This window comes from Suricata suricatta, chromosome 1 (assembly GCF_006229205.1).
Source record: "Suricata suricatta isolate VVHF042 chromosome 1, meerkat_22Aug2017_6uvM2_HiC, whole genome shotgun sequence".
In the NCBI taxonomy this organism is placed as follows: Eukaryota; Metazoa; Chordata; class Mammalia; order Carnivora; family Herpestidae; genus Suricata; species Suricata suricatta.
This window is the reverse complement of record NC_043700.1, coordinates 19,716,021-19,743,280: the sequence shown is the minus strand read 5'-3', so window position 1 is coordinate 19,743,280 and position 27,260 is coordinate 19,716,021. Positions and strand designations below refer to the sequence as shown.

Sequence of the window (27,260 nt, the reverse complement as noted above, 5' to 3'; positions counted from 1 at the left end):
AACAATAGCCAAAACATGGAAGGAGCCTAAATGTCCATCACCTGACGAATGGATCAAGAAGATGTGGTATATATACATGATGGAGTACTACATGGCAATGAGAGGGAATGACATATGGCCATTTGTAGGAAAGTGGATGGACCTTGAGGGTGTCATGCTAAGCGAAATAAGTCAGGCAGAGAAGGATAGATATCATATGTTTGCATTCATAGGTCTAACAGGAGAGACCTGGCAGGGGACCATGGGGAGAGGAAGGGGGAAAGAGAGCGGGGAAGAGTAAGGGACACAGATCAAGGGAGACTACTGAATACTGGAGACAAACCATGGACTGAAGGGGGAGGGGAAGGGGGGAGGGGGTGATGGTCACGGTGGGGGGCACTTGTGGGGGGAAGCACTGGGTGTTATATGGAAACTAATTTGACAATAAACTATTATAAAAAAATAAATAAACATTAAAACAAAAACAAAAAAACCATCTGCAACCAGGGGCATCAAATTCTAGTCCCAGCCCCTCAGGGCCGGAAGAGCCCACAGAAATGATTAGTTCAAGCCTCTCATTTTATGGCAGGTTATCAGCACTCAGTGAAGGTAACCGATATGTGGCAAATTTCACAAGTGACTGATCTGACCCAGAAAATGGAGGAGAGAGAATGGACACCAGGAATGTGCCGCCCAAGTCCCTCAGTGCCCCCCCCCCCGCCACCCCCCACAGGTCCTCACTGCCCAGTCCTTCTCATGAAGCAGAGGACTGCATACTGAGAGGGACCCCGTACCCCTAGGATAAAGGAACATTCAGCACGTCCTTTGTCCCCTCCATTCCCCATTTCCTGTTAGGACAATCCCCTCTCCTCCTGCTCAGTTCCACCTTTCCAGGGCCTTCCCCCAAAGTGCAGCGTTCACACTCTTTCCAAGACCTCAAGGGACAAAGCCAAGGGTGTTGTGGCCCCTCGTCCTGCGGTTCCCATGAGAGCCAGAAGCCGTGGAGGGTGGCAGCAGGCTCCTCCTTGCGCGCCTTTACTATCACACGGGGTATAAGCAGTAAATGAGGCTGGTTTTGCTTGAAACGCAGAATTTCTGCTAATCAGCTTATGGCTGGTTTGGCCACAAGAATGGTGGCTCTACACTGCATAATCCATCTTTGTAATTTCCCTTCTCCATAAGCCAGTGTGCATGCGTCCTGCTGTGCAAGGTGCTGGGGGCGGGGATGCTGGGGGGGAGGGGAGACGCAGGGCGGTGGGGGTGGTTTATGCGCAGGTGCACTGCAGTGCTTGCGGCTACTGAGAAACGAGCGTCAGCTCCTCCGGCATGTTCCCTTCTAATGGACATTCACCCCTCGGATTCATTTTATACACCTCATCTCCACACACGAGCAGACTTGGCTATTGCTCTAAATGTAGGGCTGCATTATCTCTGAATGGCCTTGAATGTGCGTCAAACTCATCATGAGGGAGAGGAAAAAATACTCCCTGTGCACTTTTACCGTAGGCCCTAAGCACAGAAGAGTGCCTGACTTTGCTTAAAAAAAGAAAAAAACTTTCACCATGACACTTTAAAAAATAGAAGAAAGTCCTAAATGTTTAAGAAGTCACTGCAACATAACATCCGTGTCAACTTACCCCACCTATGTAAACAGCATCACTGTACAAACAAGTTAAAAAACAAAAGGCTCTTATTCCACTTGACATGAAAACGTTTCACTGCATTTTTTTTTTTACTGCTGTGCCTAAGGAAATGCTTACCTTCCAGCATTTTTTGTAGACTGTTCCTCATGACGTGGATGTTCTCTATTCCGATGAACTGGAACTTGATATTGGAGTAGTTATCTTCGTTCTCATATCCTTTCCCTGCAGCGCGATTTGCCATTGCATTGAGCTGCGGTGATGGGCACAAAATAACGGTCAGCGAGGACATTCAGGCCCTAAGGCAACCCAAACATTTACCCGACACACAGTCGTTGACAGCAATTCAAAATGATGTGCAGAAACACGACCTGTCTGAACTCACTGCAATACTGTGCTGAGCTATTCGGCACGCATGCTGGGCTGGTAACGTGGCTGATGTGGGGAGCGTTTCCTTCACTGGAAAGCACTCTACACAGACGCCCTTCCGGAGATGCCTCTGACCGGTCCGTCCAGGACGCCGCATGAACGTGCCATTGGGTGACAGAGCCGAGTCTCCCTGACTTACCCAAACGTTACACCCGGGAGGCCGGCAGCGCACGCCAGCAGCTGGGGCTGGCAGCGCAAAGCTCTGGGGGAGCTAAATCCCATCTTCCAGTACCATCCTGCCGGTAAACACAGTATCCGATCAGAATGGCGGTGTGTTTCTAATCTGCCCACCAGAATCCCCCAATTAAACCCCGAGCAGGACGCATGGACTACAGTGAGGGTAAGCGGCGCTCTCTCCAGAGTCATTTTGTTCCGGCACTAGACACCTGCTAAGAGATTTGGGGACCAAGTTCATTACCATAATTTTGTAGATGAGAAGTGGAGGTTTCCCAGGGCAAAGTGGGTAAAAGACAATGGACTTTGAAGACATTTATTCAAGGGAAACTTCTGCTCTCGCCCTATGTAACTCACACCAAGCAGGGGGCAAGCCCTGCGTTAGCTGGCAAATACACACGTTTCTGGAATGGATGTGTTACTGTTAACACTGTATCCTGGCTGTTTGGCTAAGCAGGGAGTCCTAGGAAACCGTATTCCCCGACCATGTTCCTCTCCTGTCCACAAAAGGCCGGTGGGTTACCCCAGGCAGAAAACTGACACCAGGAGCTCACCGTCAGAAAAAAAAAAGTACCAGTTTTTAGGCTGACAGTGAGGTCCTGGGGAAATTTTAACAAATACTTTTCAAAAAGCTAAGTTTAGAAAATTAAGCTAAGTTAAACACATAAATATTCTTTGGCCCAGATCTTTACTTGTGAGAATCGTACACAATTAAAACTACCAGCACATAAAAACAGGTGTCCGACAACGTGTATTAAAACATTGTAATAGTAAAAACCTGAAAATCTCACTAGGGCAACGCAGAGATAAATTACAGTGTATTCACACCCTGAACTTCTACATAAATTTAAAAAAAGACACGGATTTTATATTTAGAGAGAGAGAGATACACAGACACGAAGACTGATGTGGAAGTGGCCCCATGACACGTTAAGTGAAAAGAGCAACCTAAAGAATAATATTCAGGGGCGCCTGGGTGGCTCAGTCGGTTAAGCGTCCGACTTCAGCTCAGGTCATGATCTCACGGTTCATGAGCTTGAACCTCGAGTCAGGCTCTGTGCGGACAGCCCAGAGCCTGGATCCTGCTTCGGATTCTGTGTCTCCCTCTCTCTCTGCCCCTCTCCTGCTCACTCTCTGTCTCTCTCACTCCTTCAAAAATAAACACTTAAAAAAAGACTAATATTCATACAATTATCTCATTCCTTGTAAAACAAAGTAAATCACAGAGATGTGTTTATGCTTATGCGTGTTTGCGTGAGCAGATTAAACTGCATGAACCCCACCAACCTGCCAGCAGGCAGAGCAGGCAGGTGGCAAGTGGCAGGGACACTGTCAATACTCTTTTACGTGCTTTGGAATCCTTTGTGACAAACACAATGTATTAGGTTTATAATTGAAATTACAGACATAACACTTATTAGCAGCGGAAAAATAAAGCTGCAGAGGGCAAGCGAGCGGAGCCTGGAGCCCGGGCCAGCAGACGCCTCCTTCCGGCCTGCAGCCCTGCCCATGAGGGTCCTGTCACCTCAGCCCCTAGAGACCCCACCTCCAGTCACGGGCCCCCTGCTCCCGGGCAAGCCATCGGAACAAAGGGTTTGGCTTTCTGCAAGGAAAAAAACACGCTCTTTCGAAGACAGCTTATGGTGATGCCTATTTAAGGGGAACTTTTTTCTAAAATTACTTATAAGCGATATTCTTTTGAAACCCACTGTTATAAAATATCACTGCTCTGTATAGTACTTTCCCAAGCTGTCGGCCCATCCCTTGCGGCAAGCTCTACCACATGGGACAATGAGGAGGCAACTTGCAAGTATCCTTGTGCTCCACTAACCTTGTATTTGTTCTGTATCTTGAACAATTCAAGTTAAGCCTGCTCACCACAAACTGCAGAGACTCTCTTTTTAAACAGTGTAATAAAACTCAAAATACCAATATTATTGTTATTTTAATGTATAATTAGAATTCTGTGTTCACATTTTTAAACAGTGGAATGCCTGGGACCTGGGATAATTTATCAGTAGTCTTTCCAAGCAAGGCGCAACACAAGATGTCTTCTTGAAAGTCAATGGTATTTCTCATAATGAACAGAAGATGGCAATATTTAATCTATCATCCAAAGTCTACTTTCTCAAGGTTTCCACATATTTCACAAAGCCTCTCAGGATAACGTGGTGAATGCTGAACCCTCAAGGCACGAAATATGATTGTATAGTTAATACAAATTCAAGAAGCTATCCTGGACTTATTTTAGAAATGTCCATATAGAGTGTCCCTTGTATAAACCAAACGGTATGAGAGTAATCTGTCCCCTGTGCCTTTGGCTGAGAACTCCGTCTCATGACCGAGGGAAAAGCTACTCATCTCAGCTCCAAAAACTTCTCAAAGAAATAAAACAGTGGAGGTAGCTGCATTCCAGTTTCAATTTATACTTAAGAAACACAACACACAAATGACAAGGAGGGGTGGAAAAAATTGCCTGTTTTCTAACCCAAGATCACTCACTATTTGACAATCTCAGCATCTCTGGGTGCAGAAAAGCTCATAAAGGAAACAAAAACAACTCCACTCATTTCTCACCAACTCTTAATGAACTCCTACTGTGCGCCAGATGAGGAGCAGAATAAAAAGATGAATAAGAAGCCGTTCCTGCCACCATAAGCTTTTGAGTGTGGAAGGGAAAGCACAGAGCACAAATAACAACAGCCTCCACCAGCCGGGAGAGGCTGGCAGGGGCTGTGATAGCGGCAGGGGTCTGAATCCAGTGCAGCCCCGGGGAGCCTAGGGGGCCGGGGTCATGTTTCATGAAAGCCAAAAGCCTTAAGATGGCCGCTAATCATCCGGAAGGATGGAGACAAGGGGAGGGCATTCCAGGTGAAGAGGTGGGAGGCAAAATCAAGGAACAGATCATCAGTGAGCCAACCAGTGCCAGCGGCATAGATGGTTCACAGATAGTGGCGGTAGCAAGAGAGGAGGCTAAGAATTAGCCAGAATCCTCTACAGAGAGCCATGATTCAGAAGGTTAGACTTTACTCTTGACAAGGGCAACTGAGGACTCTTAGCAGATTTACTTGGAAGTTTTAAGATTCAGTGTCGATGGCAGAGAGACCCACTGGACTGGGACAGAGGTCATAGGCTCCACGGGGAGCACGCACCGCGGGTTTGGTGGCCATATCCCTCCAACTGGCAGAGAAGAGGGCTCAGGGAAGATTTACTGACCGGCTGACCGGCCAAAGGACTCAACATGGGAGCGAAGTGGAGGAGTGAACAGGCCAAGAATGTTAATAAATAGAATCAGATCTTCCTCTGACCCTACATCAATCAATTGATCAGACACATCAAAACCATGAGAACTGAGCCGACAATGCTCTTGATACCAACTTAACGGTCAGCCCAGTCACTCCGAAGGCTACAGCCGCCGTAGGCCCGCAGTCTCAGATTTCAGCAGAGTACATCCTGTACCTGGATAGTGACAGGGCCCGCTCTGACACGGCTGGGAAATGAGATCAAGCTGTCTTGGCCAGAGGAGGACCGGGCCACACGCTAGCAGTGAGCATCACGTGACGAGGCTCTCCCTCCCCCCACCGGTGACCGGGGAGGTGACTTCACCTGGCGGCACACACAGGTAAAAATACGAGAGGCGTTATTTCCCACAGCTGCCATCTACAAGCGGGCCCGTCAAATCCTCCTTTCCTACCCTTAAGGACACCATAGGCAGAATTCCTAGCTTTGGATTACACTCAGCGAGGAAATCACCATCCGGCTCCATTTAAAGTTCCGATCCCACAGATGACACGAACCCCTCTCCTTCTCTCATTACAGGCTGCTAGGACTGGTGAGGGTCTGCTCTCCCACCTGCTTCTTCCTCTCCTAGGTACTGTTTTGGGGGAGTGTGGAGGTACCGAGGAGGGATAAGAAAAGGGACAGCCATCTCTTTATAAAGCTGGCAGGACTGCAATTCTTTCTCCATGGATGTCACTGCTTGACTGGCAACACTTGTGGGCCATCCCCGCCCTCTCGGTGCAAGTGTCCAAATGCTGCATCCCCTAGGGCAAGCATGTGGGCTCCTGTACGTACGAGGTACACAGGTCACGGACACGGGAGATCCCTCGGGCTGGAGCCTCTTCTAACCCCCTCAACTTCGCTCCCCAGAAAACACCCTGGGGTCACTTGTAGCCGGGAACTTCTGGTGGATGAGCCCTGGGCACTTGCTCCCTCCACGCCCCCGGACCCAGAGGAAAACTCCTCCGTCCCTGAACCACCAAAGAGGAGGCATGAAGACTGCTCCACTACCTCTGAACACTGCTGTCTCTCTGATTCCCTGTCCCCCGCTCACCGCCACGGTGGCCGTCGGCAAGGCTGGCCCACATCCTGCTAGGAAAGGGGATCCTAGATTCTCCTCTCAGGCACCTCCATCTTTACAACGGATTCTCTCAGCTCCCCACGCCCCTCATGGGACGTGGTGAGTAGGAACCACATAATTACTGATCCCAGAGAAACACGAAAATGACCAACATCCTGTAGCAACAAAACTGCTTACAGGGTGCAATTAGAAGCCATAACCATAAAGCTGTCACTGGAGAAGACACAAGGACAAAAGGCTGGGCATCCGCAGAGGCAAGTGGCGGCCCTTCCTCACCCCTTCTTTGTACCGCTCAGCTTCCTGCCAAGGTGCTGGCATCAGAGCGCAGCTCAGGGCCCTTCTGGCTCCTCGGGCCCTGGCCCTGATCTGGACTGAGCTTGTGGTTGGTTCCTCAGCACCGCATCTCCGTCTTCGACAGTGTGTGCTCAGCCCTCCTGAGCCCCAGGGGGCTCCGACTTCTGTGGACAGCACCACGGCCAAGTGCAAGGAGCCTGGGCTTCAGCATCGGATAAGCCTGGATTTGAATGTGGGCTCTGCCTTGACCCGTGCAACCCTGGGCAAATCATTCCACCTCTCTAAATCTAAGCCCTATCCATAAAAAGAAAACACCTCCTAAGTTTCAGGACTGTTGTAAGAATTAAATGACAAAGTGCTGCCTGGCGTCTTTACAAGCCCAGACAAGTCCCAGAAGAAAGTAACGAGGAGTCAGGAACAAGGTTGAAATAAAGTTAATTACCTCCCATTTTATAATTCAACTTCTATCGATTGCATCAACATTACTTCATCTCTGCTTAATGTACCAAATCCCAGCAGTAATGTATGACCTCATATGTATTTTCTGAGCAAATATTCAAACATGCTGAGGATCTCACTGCTTCTGCCTCCCACGTTTTTAATGTCCACAAGCAATTCAGAAGGCTTTCCCCTCAACAGGCAGCACGTGGGGCTAGCCTTGCTGAGGGCAGGAATGGCCTGGGTTGCCTCCGATCCTCTCTCTGTTTAACTGCCCCCTGCCCACCACCCAGAGCAAACAGGGACTCCATCCCCCGGCTGCCGAGGAAGCCGACCACTCTGAGACAAAAATCAACAGACTTGTTCTCGGGGAGAACGAGAGCTCCAAGCAAACAGTTTAAAACTCATGTGGAGTGTGTGTATGCGTGAACAAATACAACAGCACGGCGCCTGAACGACACCTCAATTTTCTTTAATGGATCGGCATCGAACTTCTTATCGCCGAGAGTAAACACGCTTAGTGCTAAATATACCCTTCAAATCAAATCCTCTGGATTAATTCATTTTAAATCCCGAATATGCCTGGCTCAACAGCTGCCACATTTCCCAGGAGGTTTACACAGCACAGCGCACCCTTGGCTCCCTGGCCGAGCAATCGGTAGGTGAATGTGTTCGCTTTATTTAAACCCGGGAAAACAGGACAGGAGAAGGGGGCACAATCCAGGAAAGCCCCTCGTGTGTCTCATCTTCAGAACCTCTAAGATGCAGGCATTCTGTACTTCATCTCTGGCCATGAGGCAAGTCCAAACAGCTGCACTTGACTTACACAAAAGATACAATACAGAGGACAGAATGCAGTCAAGGTTAGAAGGGAGGGCCTGCGGAGTGATAAGCCCCAGAGAAAAGCACAAATGGAAAGAGAACAGTGAAGTCAGAGGTTTTCTGGTATCTTTCTAGTGAAAATCTTCAAGCAAAGCAACTTCCCCCTCCCCTCCCAGTTTGAAGTTTTTACCAGTGTACCTTGCTCTCACATTATCTAAAAGGAAGAGAATCCTTTACATGTAATCTGCTAGAATGTGATGCAGCTGCAATGTGCGTTTTATCACTGATCTGCACCACTGATGTGCTGACCTGGCACCTGGCCCCGCCCACACCTAGCCCACTACTGCACTCGGGTCAGAAGCACGGGACCGTTCAAAGGTTGAGAGTATGATCTTACACCAGGAAAACATCCAACCAAGTCAACCAGGCCATGAGTCAAGATGTTTGATGAACTGAGACTCAGAGAGGCATTGAAAATTACCAGGCTCTGAGCACCCACAGAATGGATGACATCCAGTTCTCAGTTCTCACATGGCCCGCGAGGACAGGCTAAGTCTATACTCACCCAGTGTTAACATCAGTGTCTACAATGGATTGGGGCTGTCCATCATACTTCCTGCTTCCTGTTCTAATGTTTCTTGTGTCCTTGTGCTCTTTTTAAAAATAGCTTCACTGACATAAAATTCACAGACCATACAATCCCTCCACTTAAAGGGCACGATTCAGTGGTGTTTGGAATAAGAGAGCTGAGTTAACTGGCCCTACAATCTAATTTTAGAACATTTTAATCACCCCCAAATGTAACCTTCTACTTAGGTCACCCCCATTTCCTCCCGTCCTCCTAGCCCAAGGCAGCCACCAGTCTACCTTCTGTATCTATGGAGCTCTCTTCTGAGCATTTCATATAAATGGAATCTTACAATGTGTGGGCCTCCGTGCCTGACCTCATTCACTTCATATAACAGTTTCCAGGTTCATCGACACCGTAATACACGCCAGTACTTCATTCCTTTCTGTAGCCAGTAAGATTGTGATGAACGGATATGTTACGTTTTATTAACTCGTATCTCAGTTGATATGGTTGTTTCCATTTTTTTAAAGTTTATTTATTTATTCTAAGAGAAAGAGCCAGGGAGGGACGAGAAAGAGAGAATCCCAAGCGGGCTCTGCACGGTCAGCAGCGGCCTGGACTCATGAACCGTGAGATCATGACCGAGGTGAAATCAAGAGTTGGGACTCTCAGCCAGCCGAGCCACCCAGGTGCCTCAGGCTGTTTCTACTTTTAAGCTGTAACAATAATGAAGAAATAGTCACGGGTAAGTTTTGGGGGGACGCGTGTTTTCATTTCTCTCAAATTAGAAGGTGCTGACTCATACGGTAACTATGTTTAACTATGTTTAACATTTAAGGTCCTTACGGTCTTTTAACCTTTTCATGACGACAACAATTTTCAAACTATAATTTATAAAGTAAATAAGTTCTTAAAATCCTCCTCTTTCCCCATAGGAAAACCCACTGTTAATGGCTTGGCATACATATCCTCAAATTCCTTCGATGCACAGAATAATATGTTTATAATTTTTATTACATAAATGGGATGGCATCATACGTATTTCTGCATCTCTGGCTGCTCACTAGATCTTGAACACTTCCCACACCATATGCAGAGACGGCTGCACGTTCTTCTCTTTCCCCAGGCACAGGGGCACGTACACCTTCGTTACTGGCAAGAAGTTAGAAGGACGGATATGTGGACTAAGGCCATTGTGCTTCAACATCCCATTTTGTCCGATACATTCCATGTACTTGTAGGTGATTTTTGTTTCTGTGTATTCACTGGCACATCCCTTTGAGGACACCTTTTGTTGAATGCTTTACAAAGTGGGTCTAAGCAGTGAAACTGGAAATTAAATTGGACCTAACACTAATAGGCATTAAAAAAAAAAAAAGAGGACAGCTGTGTGGGAGACACCCTGCAAGATGGACTTGGCTTTTCCCTTGACGATTAGATGTTTTGTTGACTGTCTGATTAAATTAGAAAATCACTGTATGAATACGTGCATAATTAAATAATATTTTCAAACAACAGACATGTAGAACGTTCTCTACTTCCCCGAATCTGTCCTTCGCTACGAAATTTTAACATATCCTTCTAGATCTTTTTCAATTTTAAGAGAAATGTTTATAAACCTGTAGTGCTTTTTTTACATAACACAACAGCATACATATTATTCTGTGGCTTTTTCATTCACCGGACATTATATACTGTAAAACTTTCCGAGTCACAGATACACACTGCTGCAAGCTGAATCTGAAATAGCACAGCTGAACACCTCACACAAAGTGACCTGTGGGAGAGCCACAGCAATTTACTGTCAGGGCAAACAAGGTCATTTTAGAAACAAATGAGAAAGATAGTTTGGTAGGGGCGCCTGGGTGGCTCAGTCGGTTAAGCGTCCAACTTCAGCTCAGGCTGTGATCTCACTTTTTGGTTCGGGAGTTCGAGCCCCACATCAGGCTCTCTGCTGTCAGCGTGGAGGCCCCTTGGGATCCTCTCTGCCCCTTCCTCTCTTTCTTCCCCCCCCCAAAAATGAATATTTAAACGATTTTTAAATAACAATAGTAATTTGGTGTACCTGGGAGAGGAAGCTCCAAAACCAAACCACATGCATTTGCTGTGCGCGCTGTGTGCCCAGCACACCGCCAGCGGCGGGGATATCGGAAGTAGCTGACATGGAGAGGAGCGGAGGACACCCAAGGAAACAGGTGGAAAAACACCCACCCAGGAAGAAACGTGCGGCCAAGCGAGGCGGCCAAATGCTGACGGCGCCAAAAGGAACAGCCCCTGGCAGACGAGGCGCCCTGAGCAGGGCCTGCCAGTCGACGTACGCGGCTCTGCCTCATCTCCAGCTGCAGGCTTCAGAGCTGCAACGACATGCATCGGGACGGAACGGCGACACTTACTTTGGGCCGGGTGTCCACGACGTAAATGAAGTCGCTTCCTGGGTTGGCCTTCCTGATGGCCTGGAGCATCTGCTCGTCCTCCAGGCAGCGGGCACTGAAGCCGGACAGGGGCTGGCTGCTCCGGCAGATGGAGGCCTGCGGGGAGAGGCGGCGGCCACGGCGTCAGACAGGGCACCTCTGTTCCCACGGACACCTGCAGACTGGCCCCCGGCTCACTTCTACCCCACACCGGCTTCTAGAAGTGTCTGAATGCCTTCCAAAAATCCAGCTTGGTTTCTTTTTAATTCAGGCCAAAGAAACCACAACAAGAGAATCAGTACAAAGTTTCTCTGTGAAAGAAATTAGGAGTGAGCATGGATGTTGAGATAGGACCTGACTTACGAAATGGAAAGCCATCTAAATGGCTAATACATTCGGGGCACCTGGGTGGCTCAGTTGATTAAGAGTCCGATCTCAGCTCTGGGTTCGAGCCCTGTATCGGGCTCTGTGCTGACAGCTCAGAGCCTGGAGCCTGCTTTAGATTCTGTGTCTCTGTCTTTCAAAAATGAAAAAACGTTAAAAAAAATTTTTTTAAATAGCCTATTTTCCTTTTCACAGGTATTATTTCATTTTCCTGAAGGTAGAAATATATAGTAAATAACTATTATAAAATTTACAAGATACTACTAAGAGCAAAAATAGTTAGGGGTGCCTGGGTGGCTCAGTTAGTTAAGCAACTGGCTTCGGCTCAGGTCATGATCTCACAGTTCATGGGTTCGAGCCCCGCATCAGGCTCTGGGCTGACAGCTCAGAGCCTCGAGCGTGCTTCCGATTCTGTGTCTCCCTCTCTCTCTGACCCTCCCCTGCTCGTGCTGTCTCTCTCTCTCTCTCTCTCTCTCTCTCTCAAAAATAAATAAAAAACAAAACAAAACAAAAGAGCAAGAAGTTAAAAACAAGTTACTTTGTAATGCTTTCCAAAGCTTTTACCAGCTAATTTGTCAACACCACAGATACCAAAACCCAATCCTAATCCTAAATGGGGATGTTTCCACCGTGACGAAAGCCCAGGCAGCAGGTGGCTTGGGCACCTAAGGTCAGAGGCACACACCACGGCGACTCCAGGGCGCTAGAGACAGGTGTTTTCTCTGGAGTTGGTCTGCGTTCTGTTCTGCAATTTCCCAATCCCGCGACTCTGACAGAGTAAACCATATCATCAGACAACACAGAGCACAGCGTGAACCTTCCCCTGAGTTATGATAGTAGGTGAGCTTGGATACAACCTCGCAACTAAAAAACCTGTGCTTTGGGACAAAGTATATTTTAGGGACTTAGATCTTAACATTTTAAATAAAGGAATGCCTCTTTCCAAGAATCCACACGGAGGCTGCGAGTCCGCTGGGTAAGAGGAGGGAGGGCGCAGGGGTCGGGGAGGAAGAGAGCTGTCCAGCTCCAGGTGGGCAGGCTATGCAGGGGACACTCACCACAGAGAATCATGACAGAGCCCGCTCAGGGCACCTGCACTTCAAGACTCTACCCCCGAAGGGACAACCCAGCTCTGAGTCCAGAAACAGTGTGAGTGTCCCTAACGTTCAACCCAGGACAACTTAGCAAGAGTTTGGGTTTCCCGGGAAAACTAGGAGGCTTTGGTGCTCCTCCCTGGAGAAGGCAGGAATGTTCCTTGCTAACTTTGCCACCTGTGCCACCTGCACCACCTGCATCACCTAACAATATCAACACCACCTACACCATCAACAGCACCTGCACCACCTCCACCACCTGCACCTCCTACACCACCTATACAACCAACACCACCTACATCACCTGCACCACCGACACCACCTGTACCACCTACACCACCTACCACAAATACACTACCTTCACCACCTCCACCATCGACACCACCTATATCTACACCACCTCTACCATCTACACCACCTACAACATCTACACTACCACCGTCACCTACCACATCTACACCACCACCATCACCTACCACATCTACACCATCTACAACTCCTATACCACCTACACCGTCTACACCACCTCATCACCTACACCACCTATACCACCTATAATATCTACACCATGTACATCTACACCACCTCCACCACCTCCATCATCTCCACCGCATCTACCACCTCCACCACCTACAACACCTGCACTATCTACCACATCTATACCACCTCCACTATCTACACCACGTGCACCACCTACCACATTTACACCACCTCCACCACCTACACCACATGCACCACCTACCACACTTACACCACCTCCACCATCTACACCATGTGCACCACCTACCACACTTACACCACCTCCACCATCTATACCATCTATAAAACCTCCACCATCTCCACTACCTCCACCACCTCCATCATCTCCACCACGTCTACCACCTCCACCACCTACAACACCTGCACCATCTACCATATCTATACCCCTCCACCACCTACCCCACCTACCACATCCACACCACCTCCACCATCTACACCACCTACCCCACCTATCCCATCTACACCACCTCCTCCACCTCCACCATCTACACCACCTACAACATCTACACCACCAACATCACCTACAACATCTACAGCATCTACACCACATACACCATCTACACCATCTATATACCATCACAGCTGAGAACCTGCTGGCAAGACCGAGAACTGCACAACAGCCACAACGTAACCAGGCAACTGCCAGAGAGTTCCTGTTGCATTCTGTGACAGTGAGGGGCAATCACGGGGGTGGGTCAAGAACTCTGGGCCCTGCAGCCAGGTTCAGTATTCAGGAGCAAAGTGTGCAGGGCAGTGGCAAGCAAAGCAAAGGGGCGACAGAGCTGCTCTAGAGTTGTATAATTCCTGAACTACTGGAAAGGCACCTGCAGCTGGAGGAGAGAGGGACGGGGGCCTGAACACACAGGGGGACAGCCAGCAAGGACGAGGTCCAGGAGAGAGGCAAAGCAGGGCAGGGATGTGGGCAGTCCTGTGGCTGGCTGGGCGACAAAAGGCAAGCAACATCCTATGAAACAGAAAGCTAAGAGCCACAGATGGCTTTCTTAGGGCTTTACCTGGGGGTTCTATTTCTTCTGGGGGGTCAGGGCCTACCCCGCTGCCCTGAGGGAATCCTGGTGGGTAAGGAAACAGTTCTGAGCTGGTTCTATCTGGTGCCTCATCTGGTTAATGCAGCTACCTAGTTAGTTACTGCAGCTACCACGAGGCAATTTCATCAACCATCAGAAGAGTTAGAGGGGCACAGACACATTTAGCCGCTGAGAATGCACACACCATACCTGTGCTCACGGAGCAAGTGGGGCTGCAGTTAGGAAATGAAGCCAGGGAATGACCACGACGTGCAGGCTCACAGCCACTAGTTTTAAGTGAGCGGTTAAGTCAGAACAGAGTTACACTATGAAATGTGGCCAATAAATTAAACTAGGCATAGTAAGCCAACTAAACCAACTACATTGTAATATTTTGTAGTTAATTACATTTTCTTAATAACCTACAGACATGCTCCACACAGAGTTCTTCCCCGCGTCAGGGGAGCATATAGTTACCGGCTTTGTGTCGAGCAGTAGCAGTATGAAAGTGCTTCTTTGCACCCTATACACACCCAGACAGCCGCACCGCTGCGAGATGTCACCAGTCCCCGGCAGCCTTTCTTACTGCTGTCACTCACCTAAGAGGTGAAGTTCATCCATGATCACCTGTCAAGAGCCCCTCATTTACAATGCTACTAATAATTAAGGTATCCAACATTTTTTACTGTGTGCTATGTGGCAGCACTATCATAAACACTGTCACATTTTTATCTATTCTTCTCAATTACCTTATACAATAAGATCTATGATTTGCTCCATTTTATAAATGAGGCAACCAAGGCAAAGAGAGGTAACTTGCTCACTGTCACACAGCGAATAATTAGGGAAGCCAGATACTCCATCCAGGCATAATATTTTCTGATACTGGATTCTAAGCCAAAATAATATAGCAGGACAAAATCAGAAGTCGGGAAGCATGATAGAGAATTAGATGCAGCATTCAGGAAAGTCTGGCTTTTAATCCACGGTTTGCTCTCATTCACTGTATGATCTTGGGTAACTGACCTATTGTCTTTGAACCTGGGTTTTCTCATCTATAATATGAGGAAAAGAACAGCAAAACTACAGAGTATGATGAAGTATAAACATTCTTAGAACTGTCCCTGAGACATAGGGAGTTTCAAGAAGTATTGGTTATAAAAGGAGGAAAAGAAGGTCTGTATATTTCTTGCAGGAACTCACCTCTTTGGAAATCTTGCAGTCTCCCAGACATTTGTACTGTGAATTTGGGAGACTGCCTTATTAACAATTTAAGGCAAAACTGCTTTTTTAAAAATAATTGAAACATTTTAATAAGAAAGAACAAAAGATCCAGCAATTCCAAGGGCTGCTAAATAAAAAACATACAGGCTTCTTAATATAAGTGACATTGACAGTTTATACATCTCTTAACTGTTATCCACAAAGCTGTCACAGTTTGATATCCAAAGAGAGTCTGGATGGCTACCCAGATGCAGTTCAAGGCCTAGAAGCGTCATTCTGTGCTGCCCCTGACACCTGGCAACTGGGAGGGTAAGCGCCCTTCACTCTCTGCTCCTAGGGACAAAGGCCCTGGCTGAACAAGTCTCCCTACGGACCAGCTCAGCTCTGAGCTGTGGGTCTCGGGCACCTTCCAGGCCCATGGAACTAACCAAGCCAATCATGTCCTCCCAGGGACCCAGGTGACCTCACCCTCTTGTTCCTACGAAGCCCGCCTCCCACATCCCTGCTGGTTCCCTCTATTCCTGAGCGCAGCCTGCGTGGCCCCGCGTGGCAGCCGTGTCCTCCCCTCCTGGGAAGTGAGCGTGCACAACGAATAAACTGCAGACAACGCATCTGTCCAGGGTCGGGTGTCATGGGCTCAGCCTTCCCTGGAGCCCAAGGGCAGGAGTCCTCATCTCACCAACAAGTGAACAGGGCATGGTTTTAACACCACGTACGATAAAAACTGATGCAAAAGGAGTCATGCATCCTCAGCAGGAGCATTTCTATCAAAGGATTCTCCACAGGGCTTCTAGTTCTTGCACTGATGTACATTCCAAGCTTCTCTTAACCTAACTACCGGTTCCCACGGCCCCACATTAGCCAAGCCACCTCTCCGTTAGAAGTGTCTCCCTGGTAACAACAGTATATGTGGGGAATAGTAGTTTAACTAAAAAATACGATATTCTTATTCACAAGCATAAGTTTTATTGGGTTAGGAAGACCTTTTGTTTTCATTTTTAGACAATTATTCATTTAATTAAAAAAATTTTTATGTTTTATTTTTGAGAGAGAGGGAAAGACAGCATGAGCAGGGGAGGGTCAAAGAGAGAGGGAGACACAGAGTCCAAAGCAGGCTCCAGGCTCTGAGCTAGCTGTCAGCACAAAGCCCGATGTGGGGCTTGAACCTACAAACCGTGAGATCATGACCTGAGCCGAAGCCGGATGCTTAACTGACTGAGCCACCCAGGCGCCCCAAATATTTATTCATTTTTGAGAGAGGGAGGCAGAGCGCAAGTGAGGTAGGGGCAGAGAGAAGAAGACACAGAATCGGAAGCAGTCACGTGGGTCAGCGCTGTCAGCACAGACCACACCGCAGGGCTCAAACTCACGGACCACGAGATCAATACCTGAGTTGAAGTCAGACATTAACCAACTGAGCCATGCAAGTGCCCCAGGAATACATATTCCTAGGTCTACGATGTCTGAAACCACAAAAGGGGAAGAAAGATCAGCACATTTATACACTTTGTTTACTTTTCATGGAAGACTGCCTGGGTTAGTGTGAGTCTCCTGCCCAACAACAGCATGAACTGCTGCCGTGTTATCTCAGACATCGTCCATTTAACCACAGAAACCATCCCTGATACGATTTCCCTTTATAAAAATCCCAGTCGCATCAGAAGGATTTACGAAGTTAACCTTGATATTAGCACCTAACTGTTAAAAACACAAAATGGATCAATTTGCTACCTGCATTAGAGAGTTAGTTCATGGGGGGGGGTGGGGGGGGGTGGTTGTGAGGTGTGGGGGTGGCGGGTGTGCACATACGGGCACACTGAGGATTTCTCTGCAGTAACCAGCTCATCAACAGTGCATAGAAACACATCTCTGTGGGGCACCTGGGTGGCTCAGTCAGCTCAAGTTCTGACTTCAGCTCAGGTCATGATCTCGTGGTTCATGGGTTCAAGCCCTGCTCCGGGCTCTGTGCTGACCGCTCAGAGCCTACATAGGATTCTCTGTCTCCCACTCTCTCTGCCCCTCTTCCACATGCTTGCACGCTCTCCCTCTCAAAAATAAACAAAAAATGTATATATAAAAAAAAGAAACATCTCTGTTTCTTACTTTGTAAAAAGAGCTAAAGCATGAAGTACTGTCTTCCTTAAAGTTCTAAATACAAGAAATCAATTGTTTTAAGCTATAACTAATGGCTGCATGTTCAGTTTCAAGCCTGGAGATGAAGGAATGAATGGCACGCAGAACAACGAAGGAACACAGGGAATCTGAGGTCAGCAGGTGAAGAAGCTGGCCTCTGAGCTCCAGCTGCTAAAAGTTCTATCCTATTCTGAGACGGCACACACTTGCCCTTTGCAATACTCCTAGTGACCAAAAAAAATCCTTTTTGCAAGAATATCAAAACAGAAGGAAAAGAAGTAGGATGGATACTATGCTCACTTTTTAAAAAATTTTTATTTACTTGAGACAGACAGAGTAAGTGGGGGAGGGGCAGTGAGTGAGGGAGACATAGAAACCAAAGCAGGCTCGAGGCTCCGAGCAGTCAGCACAGAGCCCGACGCGGGGCTCAAACTCATGAAGCATGAGATCATGACCTGAGCCCAAGTTGGACGCTCAACCGACTGAGCCACCCAGGCATCCCCTATGCTCACTTTTTAAGTACCTCACCCACCCTTACCCCTTAAACATTAAAGAATAAAAGATCCTCCCTCCCTCATTTCTTTATGAATGGATGCTCCAAAAAGTGTCAGTGTTACTGGCATCCAAATTTCAAATACAATGTCATGAAATTCCCTATTTGTTCCATCGTGGGTTGTTTGGTTTTTTTTTAAAGAAATTCCTACCTTTCTTTGCCTTCCAGTACTGTTCCAGTTCTGGGTAGGCTTAAATGTAGTTGGAGTCAAGTAATACAGAACATTAATAAAATCCTGGCCATTTTTAGACCCCATTTCAGAGCAATCAGTGTAACTAAAATTAAGACAATTTATATCCTTCCAATCAATGGAAATTACACTGCTAAATGATTATTTTCTTCCAAAGCTGGCTGTATGCTTACCCTGGAGAGATGGCATTGTTCCCAGTATTTTTTATTTTTTTTTTTACATTTATTGATTATTGAGAGACAGAGAGAATGAATGGGGTAGCGGCAGAGAAAGAAGGAGACACAGAATCTGAAGCAGGCTCCAGGCTCTGAGCTAGCTGTCAGCACTGAGCCTGACACGGGGCCCGAACCTGCGAACCACAAGATCATGACCTGAGCCGAAGTCAGTCGCTCAACCAACTGAGCCACCCAGGCGCCCCAAGTTCCTGGTATTTTTGGAAACCTCCTTCTAGAATGAGACACAGACCCTACCCGACCTCTCCTGCCTATAGGTACATGTGTGCATCCACTCTCACACACATCTGTTAAAATTATTTACGGCTATTAATTTGGCTTTCAATCCACAACTATAACAACTAGCTTGAAAACCAAACTTTTCACCTGGCTAAGGTCAAAGGACTCTTGCAATGGGTGGCAAGCGTCATTCTTGTCTCCTGTCTTTGTTTTGCTGTCCTTCGCAGAAATGGAACCACAGGTTTTAGTTGTGGACACAGTTACCCGTAAGGCTGCATTTTCTTGCCTGCCCTGTGCAGTTCATCACTTCTGTGAGCACAAGGGTCTCGTGGAAGTTTCTGGAGGCTTCCTGAGAAAGCTGGGAGGGCCCCTTAGCCCTCCTCTGCCTCCTCTGTGCGGAAATGATGACTGGTACTAAGTCATCTCCTGTGCCCCTCGATTTGTGCCAAAGACTAGGGAAGGTGGAGCAGCAGGGTGCAAGGAGCCTGGGTCCCTGCGGGCTGGGTCACGGAGAACAGGATTCCAGGCCTGGACTGCCCACCTCTGCAGTGTTATGTGGGAGAAAAGAGAGTTCTGCCTCATTTAAGGCCGTGTTACTTAGAGTCTCTGTTGGCTGCAAACAAGTCGAACCTTAGGTTTTATGAATAATATTTAAAAAATAAAATCCATTTTCCATAAACAAAGATTCCTTATACAGGGGGCACTGAAAAGAGTGTGTCATTACAAAAAGGTGTCAAGGACGCTGGGAGCTCTTCTAAAGCAGGCGTTTCGAGCTGCCCAACGTGACCAGTAGAAAAAGACAGGCACTCACCTGAAGGATCGCGTTTAGGTGTTTTCTGACTGTATCCCGCTCCTTTATTATCAAATAAACATGAAAGGCCAACTTCTACATAAGGTAAGAGTGTAAGCATGGTTGTGTTGTATCACACCACACACAGAATGTCCAGATCCCTTTAAGGATCAAACACACACGCACACCACAGAAGGCGGCCAGAAAGTGCCTGTTTATGATAAAACAAGGAAAGCAAAGCATAAAACAAAAGCATGCCGTGAGACTTACGTGATTATCTCTGTGGTAGTAAGAAAGGGCAGGAAATCGCCGTCTGCTCCGGAATTTGGAACTCCCCACGATGATGTGTGCCGTGGCCGATTTGGGAACATACAGTTCGGTGGGGTAAGAATCACAAACCTGTCCAGGAAAATACAGGGGGAATTCTTAGGCGATCCAGTCACGCTCTGTGAAGTTCCACAAGACCTTCCACTCAACCATACTTCTAAACTGCAGGCTTACGTTTTCTTCACTAAGTTACCAACAGCCACTGCGGAGAAACGAAGAGCTGCTGATTCCATGAAAGCACCATAAAGGAAAGCGAACACTCTTTAGCAATCTGTCCTCGTGCGCTGTCCCTTCTCTCTGAGGGCACTTGGGGCAGCAAGAAAGGGACAGGTGGGCATTTTGCTGCCTGTTTTGAGCGAAGGATAGCCAGACAGTGGGAGGCAAGCACCAAGAGTGAGCCCCAGGGGGGCCATTTCTCTGTCCCCAGCACACAACATGTGCGCTCCTGCCTCCGAGAGGGCAGTGCAGCAAGTGCCCTCCCTGGACACTTCTGCCACTGGGTCTCCCCAAATCTCCTCCATTCTTGGAGGGACAACTCAGCTCCACCTCCTTCAGGAAGCTCCCTCCCTCGACTTCCAGCTCAGGTAACTTTCTAGATCCAGCTTGGTACCACATAATGTAATAGCTTTCTTTCTGGGTCTTATGTGATTTTATAAATGGTAAGAAATGATTTTATTCTTTCTGCCCATCACTAGCGGTGATTCCCACAGTGTAAACTCTGGAGCCTTGGAATGATCTTGTGATTCAGTCAGAAATCAGCCTTTTGAAATATAGCTCTGATTTACCAACTTCATGACCTTCAGGAATATCAAACTACACTGACCTCTAAAACTGATGACATACGGAAATAATAAGCCACAGGGTCGATATAAGGATCAACTCAAATAACACCCACGAGAAAGCACTTTATAAACCATTAGGTCTAACAAAAACGTTAGAGGTGGCAACAGTCATCGCTGATGTGTGGCTCAGCATGTATATTGCTTTGACATCAGCCAAACAATCTTTTCTCAATGTGAAGTTCACCCAGACGGCGTTTCCCTGTGTTTCGCCAAAGCAGCTGCTTATTTCCCAGAAGTCAAGCATCTTCTTGGCCATTTCAGGAGCCCATGAGGAGCAGTAACAGTAGGGAAATGTATAAGCTACATGTCCTCTGTCCGTCTCCGCAGAGATGGAATTGAAGGCAACAGAAACCCACCCCAAGCAAGACCTAAGCCTCCGTTCCACAGCTCATGAAAATCGTCCTGTGATGGTGCCCACCCCCTTGCTTGCCTCCACTGTCTTTGTTACCAGAATGGGGCACAATACCGAGCATGAGATAAAAGGACCACAAAAGTTATGTTGTCAGGCTCAAAGTGTAATTCCAGCTTTGAGCCACAAACATTTTAGGGACGATCACCAAAGGCTTCAGAGACTTCAAGGCTCCAGCACTGACACTGGAGGAAACACCGTACCAGGAACACTGATACTATGGAGGAAAATCCTGCCCCGAGAACAGATGGCCCAACCTGGCTGGGCCCGGAGGGTTCTTACTGGAATCACTACAAGACACTACACTTTCCTCCCCATGCAAATCTGGCATCAGCACCTCTGTTCAGCCAGTGGGCTAGAACGTTACTACACTACACCACACCCGCTAGACTGAGGTTCAAGAGACAGGCAGTCATTGTACCAGATTTACAACTTTTCCTTAAAATAACAGTTTTAAAAAGGAAACTGGGAGGTTTTCAGTAAGGCGGGAATCACCTACTTGCTTTACTATAACAACACTAAGGAACTGCAAAGTTATTTATGATTAAATAAAGAAGTAATAGGTGAGCTTTCTCAACATGCTTATTACACACAGCCTTTCTGAGTAACAAAGAGATGAGCTAGGAACTGTGGAGTTCCTGTCAGGTCCCCTTATGGGCTCCCCCAGCCAAAGGAGCCCAGCCTGTGTCACGCTGGAGCTTTTAAGTGCACCATACTTGGTATGGGATGAAGGGAGAGGTAAACACCAGGAGCCCAGTGTCCTTAACACCCCTGGACCCAACCTACTTAGGGACCTGGCCATCTGCCATCCACTCTGGGTCCTCTTTCTTCACCGGAAGAGCAGGGAAGACTTTCCTGCCCTTTAACAGGCTCTCTCCACAGTGAAGGAAAACGCAGACCCTTTTGTTTAGCATGCGCACACACCAAGAGCCCGACACCTCAATGCAGTCAGCAGAGTCAGGGTCGCACCAGCGGTCATGGCCTCCCCTCTAGGGATGCACCCATGCCATTTCCAGCGGCTGCTGCTTCTCCCAGAGCACTGACTGGAGGAGGAAAGGGCTCAAGGTTAAGAACTGAAATATGGGCATTCTGATAAGCTCTTGCATGGGAAACTCTAAGCGAAGTTAAAAGACCTTTGGGAAAATGTCAGACTCGTGGTGCCTGTTAGCTCAGGTTTCAAGGTACAACTTCTTAACTATGCTGCCAAAAAAAGGTGAATTCACCCTGCATTCAGAAAAGCAGATAGCATTTTCATGTAGAAATTTAAAAAACAATTCTAGATAGCATTGACCATTGTCATTCTTGCAATAAGCTCACACAGTTATAGTAAAAATTCTGACAACGAATAATGTACAGCATGTTGCCATTTAGGCTACCAAATTCTAAAACTAACTCACTTCCCCAAATTTTGTCTGGTTTGGAAAACCATGTAGGAAAATTCAGAGACATTGGGAGTTCAGAAAAGTACAAAAAGCTTTTCTACTGAATTTCCTTTCTTTACATTGGCTGTCTAAGTCAATGATAGAATAAGTTACAATCATTTCTGCATACTTTTTTTTTATTAATAAGGAAATGACTTTCTTTATCCTCCACTAAAAACTTAGCCTGCCAAGAGTGCCTGCCTATCTTGGTTTGGCCTTGCCCAGAAAAATCTCTTTGGATAATTATTTCACTCATTCAACTAGTTTAAAAATATATATATTTGACATATACCACTGTTTAAGGTGTACACGTTAATTTGATACATTTATATACTGTAATATGACTGCCATTGTAGTACTAATCAGTGGTTGGGATCATTAAGTTCTAGGCTCTTAACAAGTTTGATGATTACAGTACACTATTTTTGATGACTTTAGTACGATATTGTCGTCTACTGAATACTTAATACATGCCAGGAATTACGTTAGGTGCTTGGGCAGTAATGAGTAACAAAAGAGCTACTGACTCCAAGGACTTCATATTCCAAGGAAAGTTGATCTCTTTCAACCCAGTTGCAATCTTGCAGTAAATTCATTTACCACTGCATCCACCTGAGATGCCATCCAAGACATCTTGATTAGACCTCTGTTTCTATGGAGGACCACTCAACAGAACACTTTGGAGAGTTAGTTGCCAGAGAGTCGTATCTACGTAGACAACTTCCTTCTTAATAACCATTTAGGATCTAAAATTTATTTTAAGGAATTTATAATATTAGGGAAAAAGGAAGGTATGAGCTGCCTAAAATAGCTTATATATAAATAAAACAAAGTAATATGTACCACATAAAATATAGCTGTAAAAAATGGAAATCAACAAGATTTTAAATTACTGGTTTAGATTATACTTGAAGGTTTATTCCAAGAGAAATAGGTTAAAATTATAGCCTAGAAATGAATGATCATTATTTTGTTTAGGAAAGACAATTTCAGGAGTCAGGTACAAAGGGAAATCTTCACGTTGAGAGTCAGACTATCACAGACATGGTGGTAGTGATAATCAGGCTCAAAACATTGCACAAACAGAAAAGGGCAGCTTAGGTTCTGAACCTAAGTGTCTTTCTAAGAAGAAAGACATAATTCTTGTAGAAGGAGGAGGAAAAAGCACACATTTTCTCAACCATGAGGTGAAAAGCAAAGTAGTGCAGGAGGCCACAACTTTCTCAATGGACGGTCAGCCAGAGAGTCTTCGAGAGAATCAACTTTTACTATATTTCTAAGTTGGTAAGAGAGAAGGGCACATCATCTTTCTCACAATTGCCATATTAGCAATATCAGAAAATCCCCTGGGTTTTCACCTTTTCTGTTTCAACACAGTCTGGTGGTTGTTAGTTTGGGTTTGCTGCATGTTACTTTTGAAAAGAAATGCTGAGTAACTCCTGTTTTGCAGTCTCCCCTTGTAGGACGTAAGTGACTAAATATGAGTAATGTTTGTGGTGCTAGTTCTAGAAGGAAATCTCTTCAAAAATAGGAAGGACTTGTGTTTCCAAGAAAATATTATTCCACAAGATGTAGCCTAGATTCATTTTATTCCCTACTCAAGGGTGTGTCATATTTTTTAAAAATTTACAAGGTACCTAATTTTCTTTACTAAACTTGGATTTTCCTCCCTTTTGCTTCAAGGCCAAAAAGCCATTGCCACATACTTCATAATGATGGAGACTAAGAAGCCCCAAATGTCTACTCACGGTGTAATATTATGGTTCTTAGATTTAAATGTAATTATGAAGAAGGTTCAGTATCAGGTGTCCATTCTATCCCAAATAATCTAGAAATTCAAGACATGAGAAGAATGATGTGGAAGGAACTGACCTGTGCAGTATCAAATTTTATCACAAAATCATAATAACCATAATTAATATAAATGTAATTATGGAAATTGTACAGTGTCAAATTGGGAAAGAGTTTAGCAAGTAGGCCAGGATTTAAAAAAAAAAAAAACTATATGCAAAAACATGAAACAAAATAGGAAACATTGACAATTCAACACATCTGAGGACCCACAGACTCCCCAGGGATAGTATGTAAATGTCTCCTGAGAGGAGATAATTGTAACAGCTATAAATGTTAACAAACATCTTTTCAATAAGACAAATAATCTTATGGGAAAAAAGGATCAAATAACAAACAGGCAAGTCATAGACTCAACGTGAATTGCCAATAAGTACAAGCTCAAATTTGCCGGTGATGTGGGGGGCGCAAATTAAACCCCTCTTACATCAGGCACCTGGGCGGCTCAAGCCAGGAAGTGTCTGACTTCCGCTCAGGACATGATCTCACAGTTTGTGGGCTCAAGCCCCACAGCGGGCTCTGTGCTAACAGCTCAGAGCCTGCAGCCTGCTTCAGATTCGGTGTCTCCCCTTCCCTCTGCCCCTGCCCCACTCGCTTGTGCTCTCTCTCAGAAGTAAACATTAACAAAAAATTTTAATAAAAAAATAAAACCACAGTGATATCAATTTCAGACCAATAACATTGGCACTTTTTAAATTTAACATTTTGTTTAGTTAATAAATTCACATAGTCATAAACATGAAACAATGTAAAAAGGTGTGCACCCTCACGCTCTGCTCACCCCATCCCACCTGCTCCCCATGTTATCACTTTGGGCAATTGCATATATACTAATATATACTCTTATTTTTCTCCCTCTTTCTCAAAGATGTCATGCTATATTTAATGCCTTTTTTCAGAATTTTATTTTTTTAAGTAGTCTCTTCACCCAATAAGGGCCTTGAATTTATTGACCCCAAATCAAGAGTCACATACTCCACTGACTGAGCCAGCCAAGTGCCTCTCTGTCTTGCTTTTTTGAACCTCATAATATACTTTAGTAATTTTTCCTTATTAATATGTAGATATCTTCCACATTTCTTAAAGGCTACATACTAATTTAATTATATGGACAGAGCAAATATTATTTAACTGGTCTTCTATTAACAAATTTGAGTTTCCTCCAATCTATGCTGTTATAAACAGCGCCTCAATAAATCACTGAGTACATCATGTGTGTCTGCTATTAACTCCTTAGAATAAATTCCCCAAAAGTAAGATTGCTGGGTCAATGAGCAGGCGTATTACCAAATAAAGTCAATGCCAACTGTTGGTGAGTCTGCGGAAGAGCGAGAACTCATACATCCTGCTCTTAGGTCTGTTAAGTCCATGCACACACTTAGGGAAAGAATTTGGCAATTATCTAGTAAGGTTAAGACCCACATACCCTCTAACTCAGAAATTCTACTCCGAGATGGAAACTCTCAATAAACCATGAGTCATGTTAACAGCTTTGTGATAGTAAAACAAAGAGAGAGAGAGAAGCAGAAAAGGCTCCGAATAAGTTTTAGAACTATCTTTGTAAAATGCAATGTAAGACAATAATGAAAAATGAACACCTGAAAGCTAAAGATGCCAACAGTTTCTGAACTTCTCTGTGTCTTGGACAGTTACTTACTTGGTCTATGCCTGAGTTTCTCCATCCGCAAAGCAGGGATAATGACAACTCCTATCACACGGACCGCTAACCGTCATCAAGTTTTTAGAACAGGGCCTGGCGTGTGGGAACTATTATATGTGTGTTTATTAAAGGAAATGAATCTCACAACTACATTGTCGAGTGAAGTATCAAGTTTCAGTAAATGACATTCAGCACAATTCCATGTGTAGAAAGCATAGAAAACACACAAAATAGTACCACATATTACTACTTACAAAGGTAGACACATTATAAACAAATAAGGGAAGGGAAACACCAGACTGCAGTCTGCGGCACCGGAGCAAGGGTGGCCTGGAGGGAACATCAGAGAGGCTTAAGAGCACTCGTCTATGTGTCTACTTCGGTAGCAGGCCACACTTTTGTTAGTACTAGAGCTAGCAATCAAATATATATATATATATATATAACATATATAGCTAATTATGACTGTATTTATATAATAAACTATTGGAATTATGCCCAAACAAAAAGTTTCTGCTCAGCAAAGGAAGCCACCAATAAACAATGGGAGAAGGTACTTGCAAACAATATACATAAGAGGTTAATGTCCCAACTATATGAAAAATAGTATGCAACTCAACACCAAAAAATCAAAATAATTCCAGTAAAAAATGAGCAGAGGATCTGAATAGCTATTTTTTCCAAAGAAGACACACAAATGGCCAGTAGACACATGAAAAGATGTTCAACATCACTAACCATCAGGAAAATGTAGCTCAGAACCACAGCGGTGTCTCCTCACACCAGTCAGCAGGGACAAGAAATAACAAGTGTTGGCAAGGATACAGAAATGGGAAGTCTCATGCACTGTTGGTGAAAATGTAAACTGGTGCAGCGACTGCAGAAAACAGTATGAAAGTTCCTTAAAAAATTAAAAATAGAAATACCATATAATCCAGCAATTCTACTACTAAGTATTTACCCAAAGAGAACAAAACACTAATTCAAAAGGACATATACATCCTTCTGTTCATTACAGTATTCCTGACAACGGCCAAGATATGAAAGCAATTTGCATCCACCAACTGATAAATCAAACACACACATGAATATTATTCAGCCATAAAAATGAATGAGAGCTTGCCATTTGTGACATGAATGGACCCAGGGGGCATTTTGCTAAGTAAAATACAAGTCATATAGAGAAGGACAAATACCACATTATTTCACTTATATGTGGAACATAAAAAACAAAACAAATGGACACA

General features: G+C 45.6%; 1 protein-coding gene across 1 annotated transcript in view; it reads right to left on the bottom strand.

Moving 5' to 3' along the window:
• MTMR7 (myotubularin related protein 7) overlaps nt 1-27,260 on the bottom strand; it is a 103,212-nt gene that overhangs the window by 27,580 nt on the left and 48,372 nt on the right. Inside the window, exons 5-7 of the mRNA XM_029935092.1 lie at nt 19,774-19,902; nt 11,101-11,235; nt 1,740-1,872 (exon numbers count right to left, since the gene is read on the bottom strand). Of these exons, the coding sequence (XP_029790952.1) occupies nt 1,740-1,872; nt 11,101-11,235; nt 19,774-19,902 (397 nt within the window). The remainder of the gene's footprint in view (nt 1-1,739; nt 1,873-11,100; nt 11,236-19,773; nt 19,903-27,260) is intronic.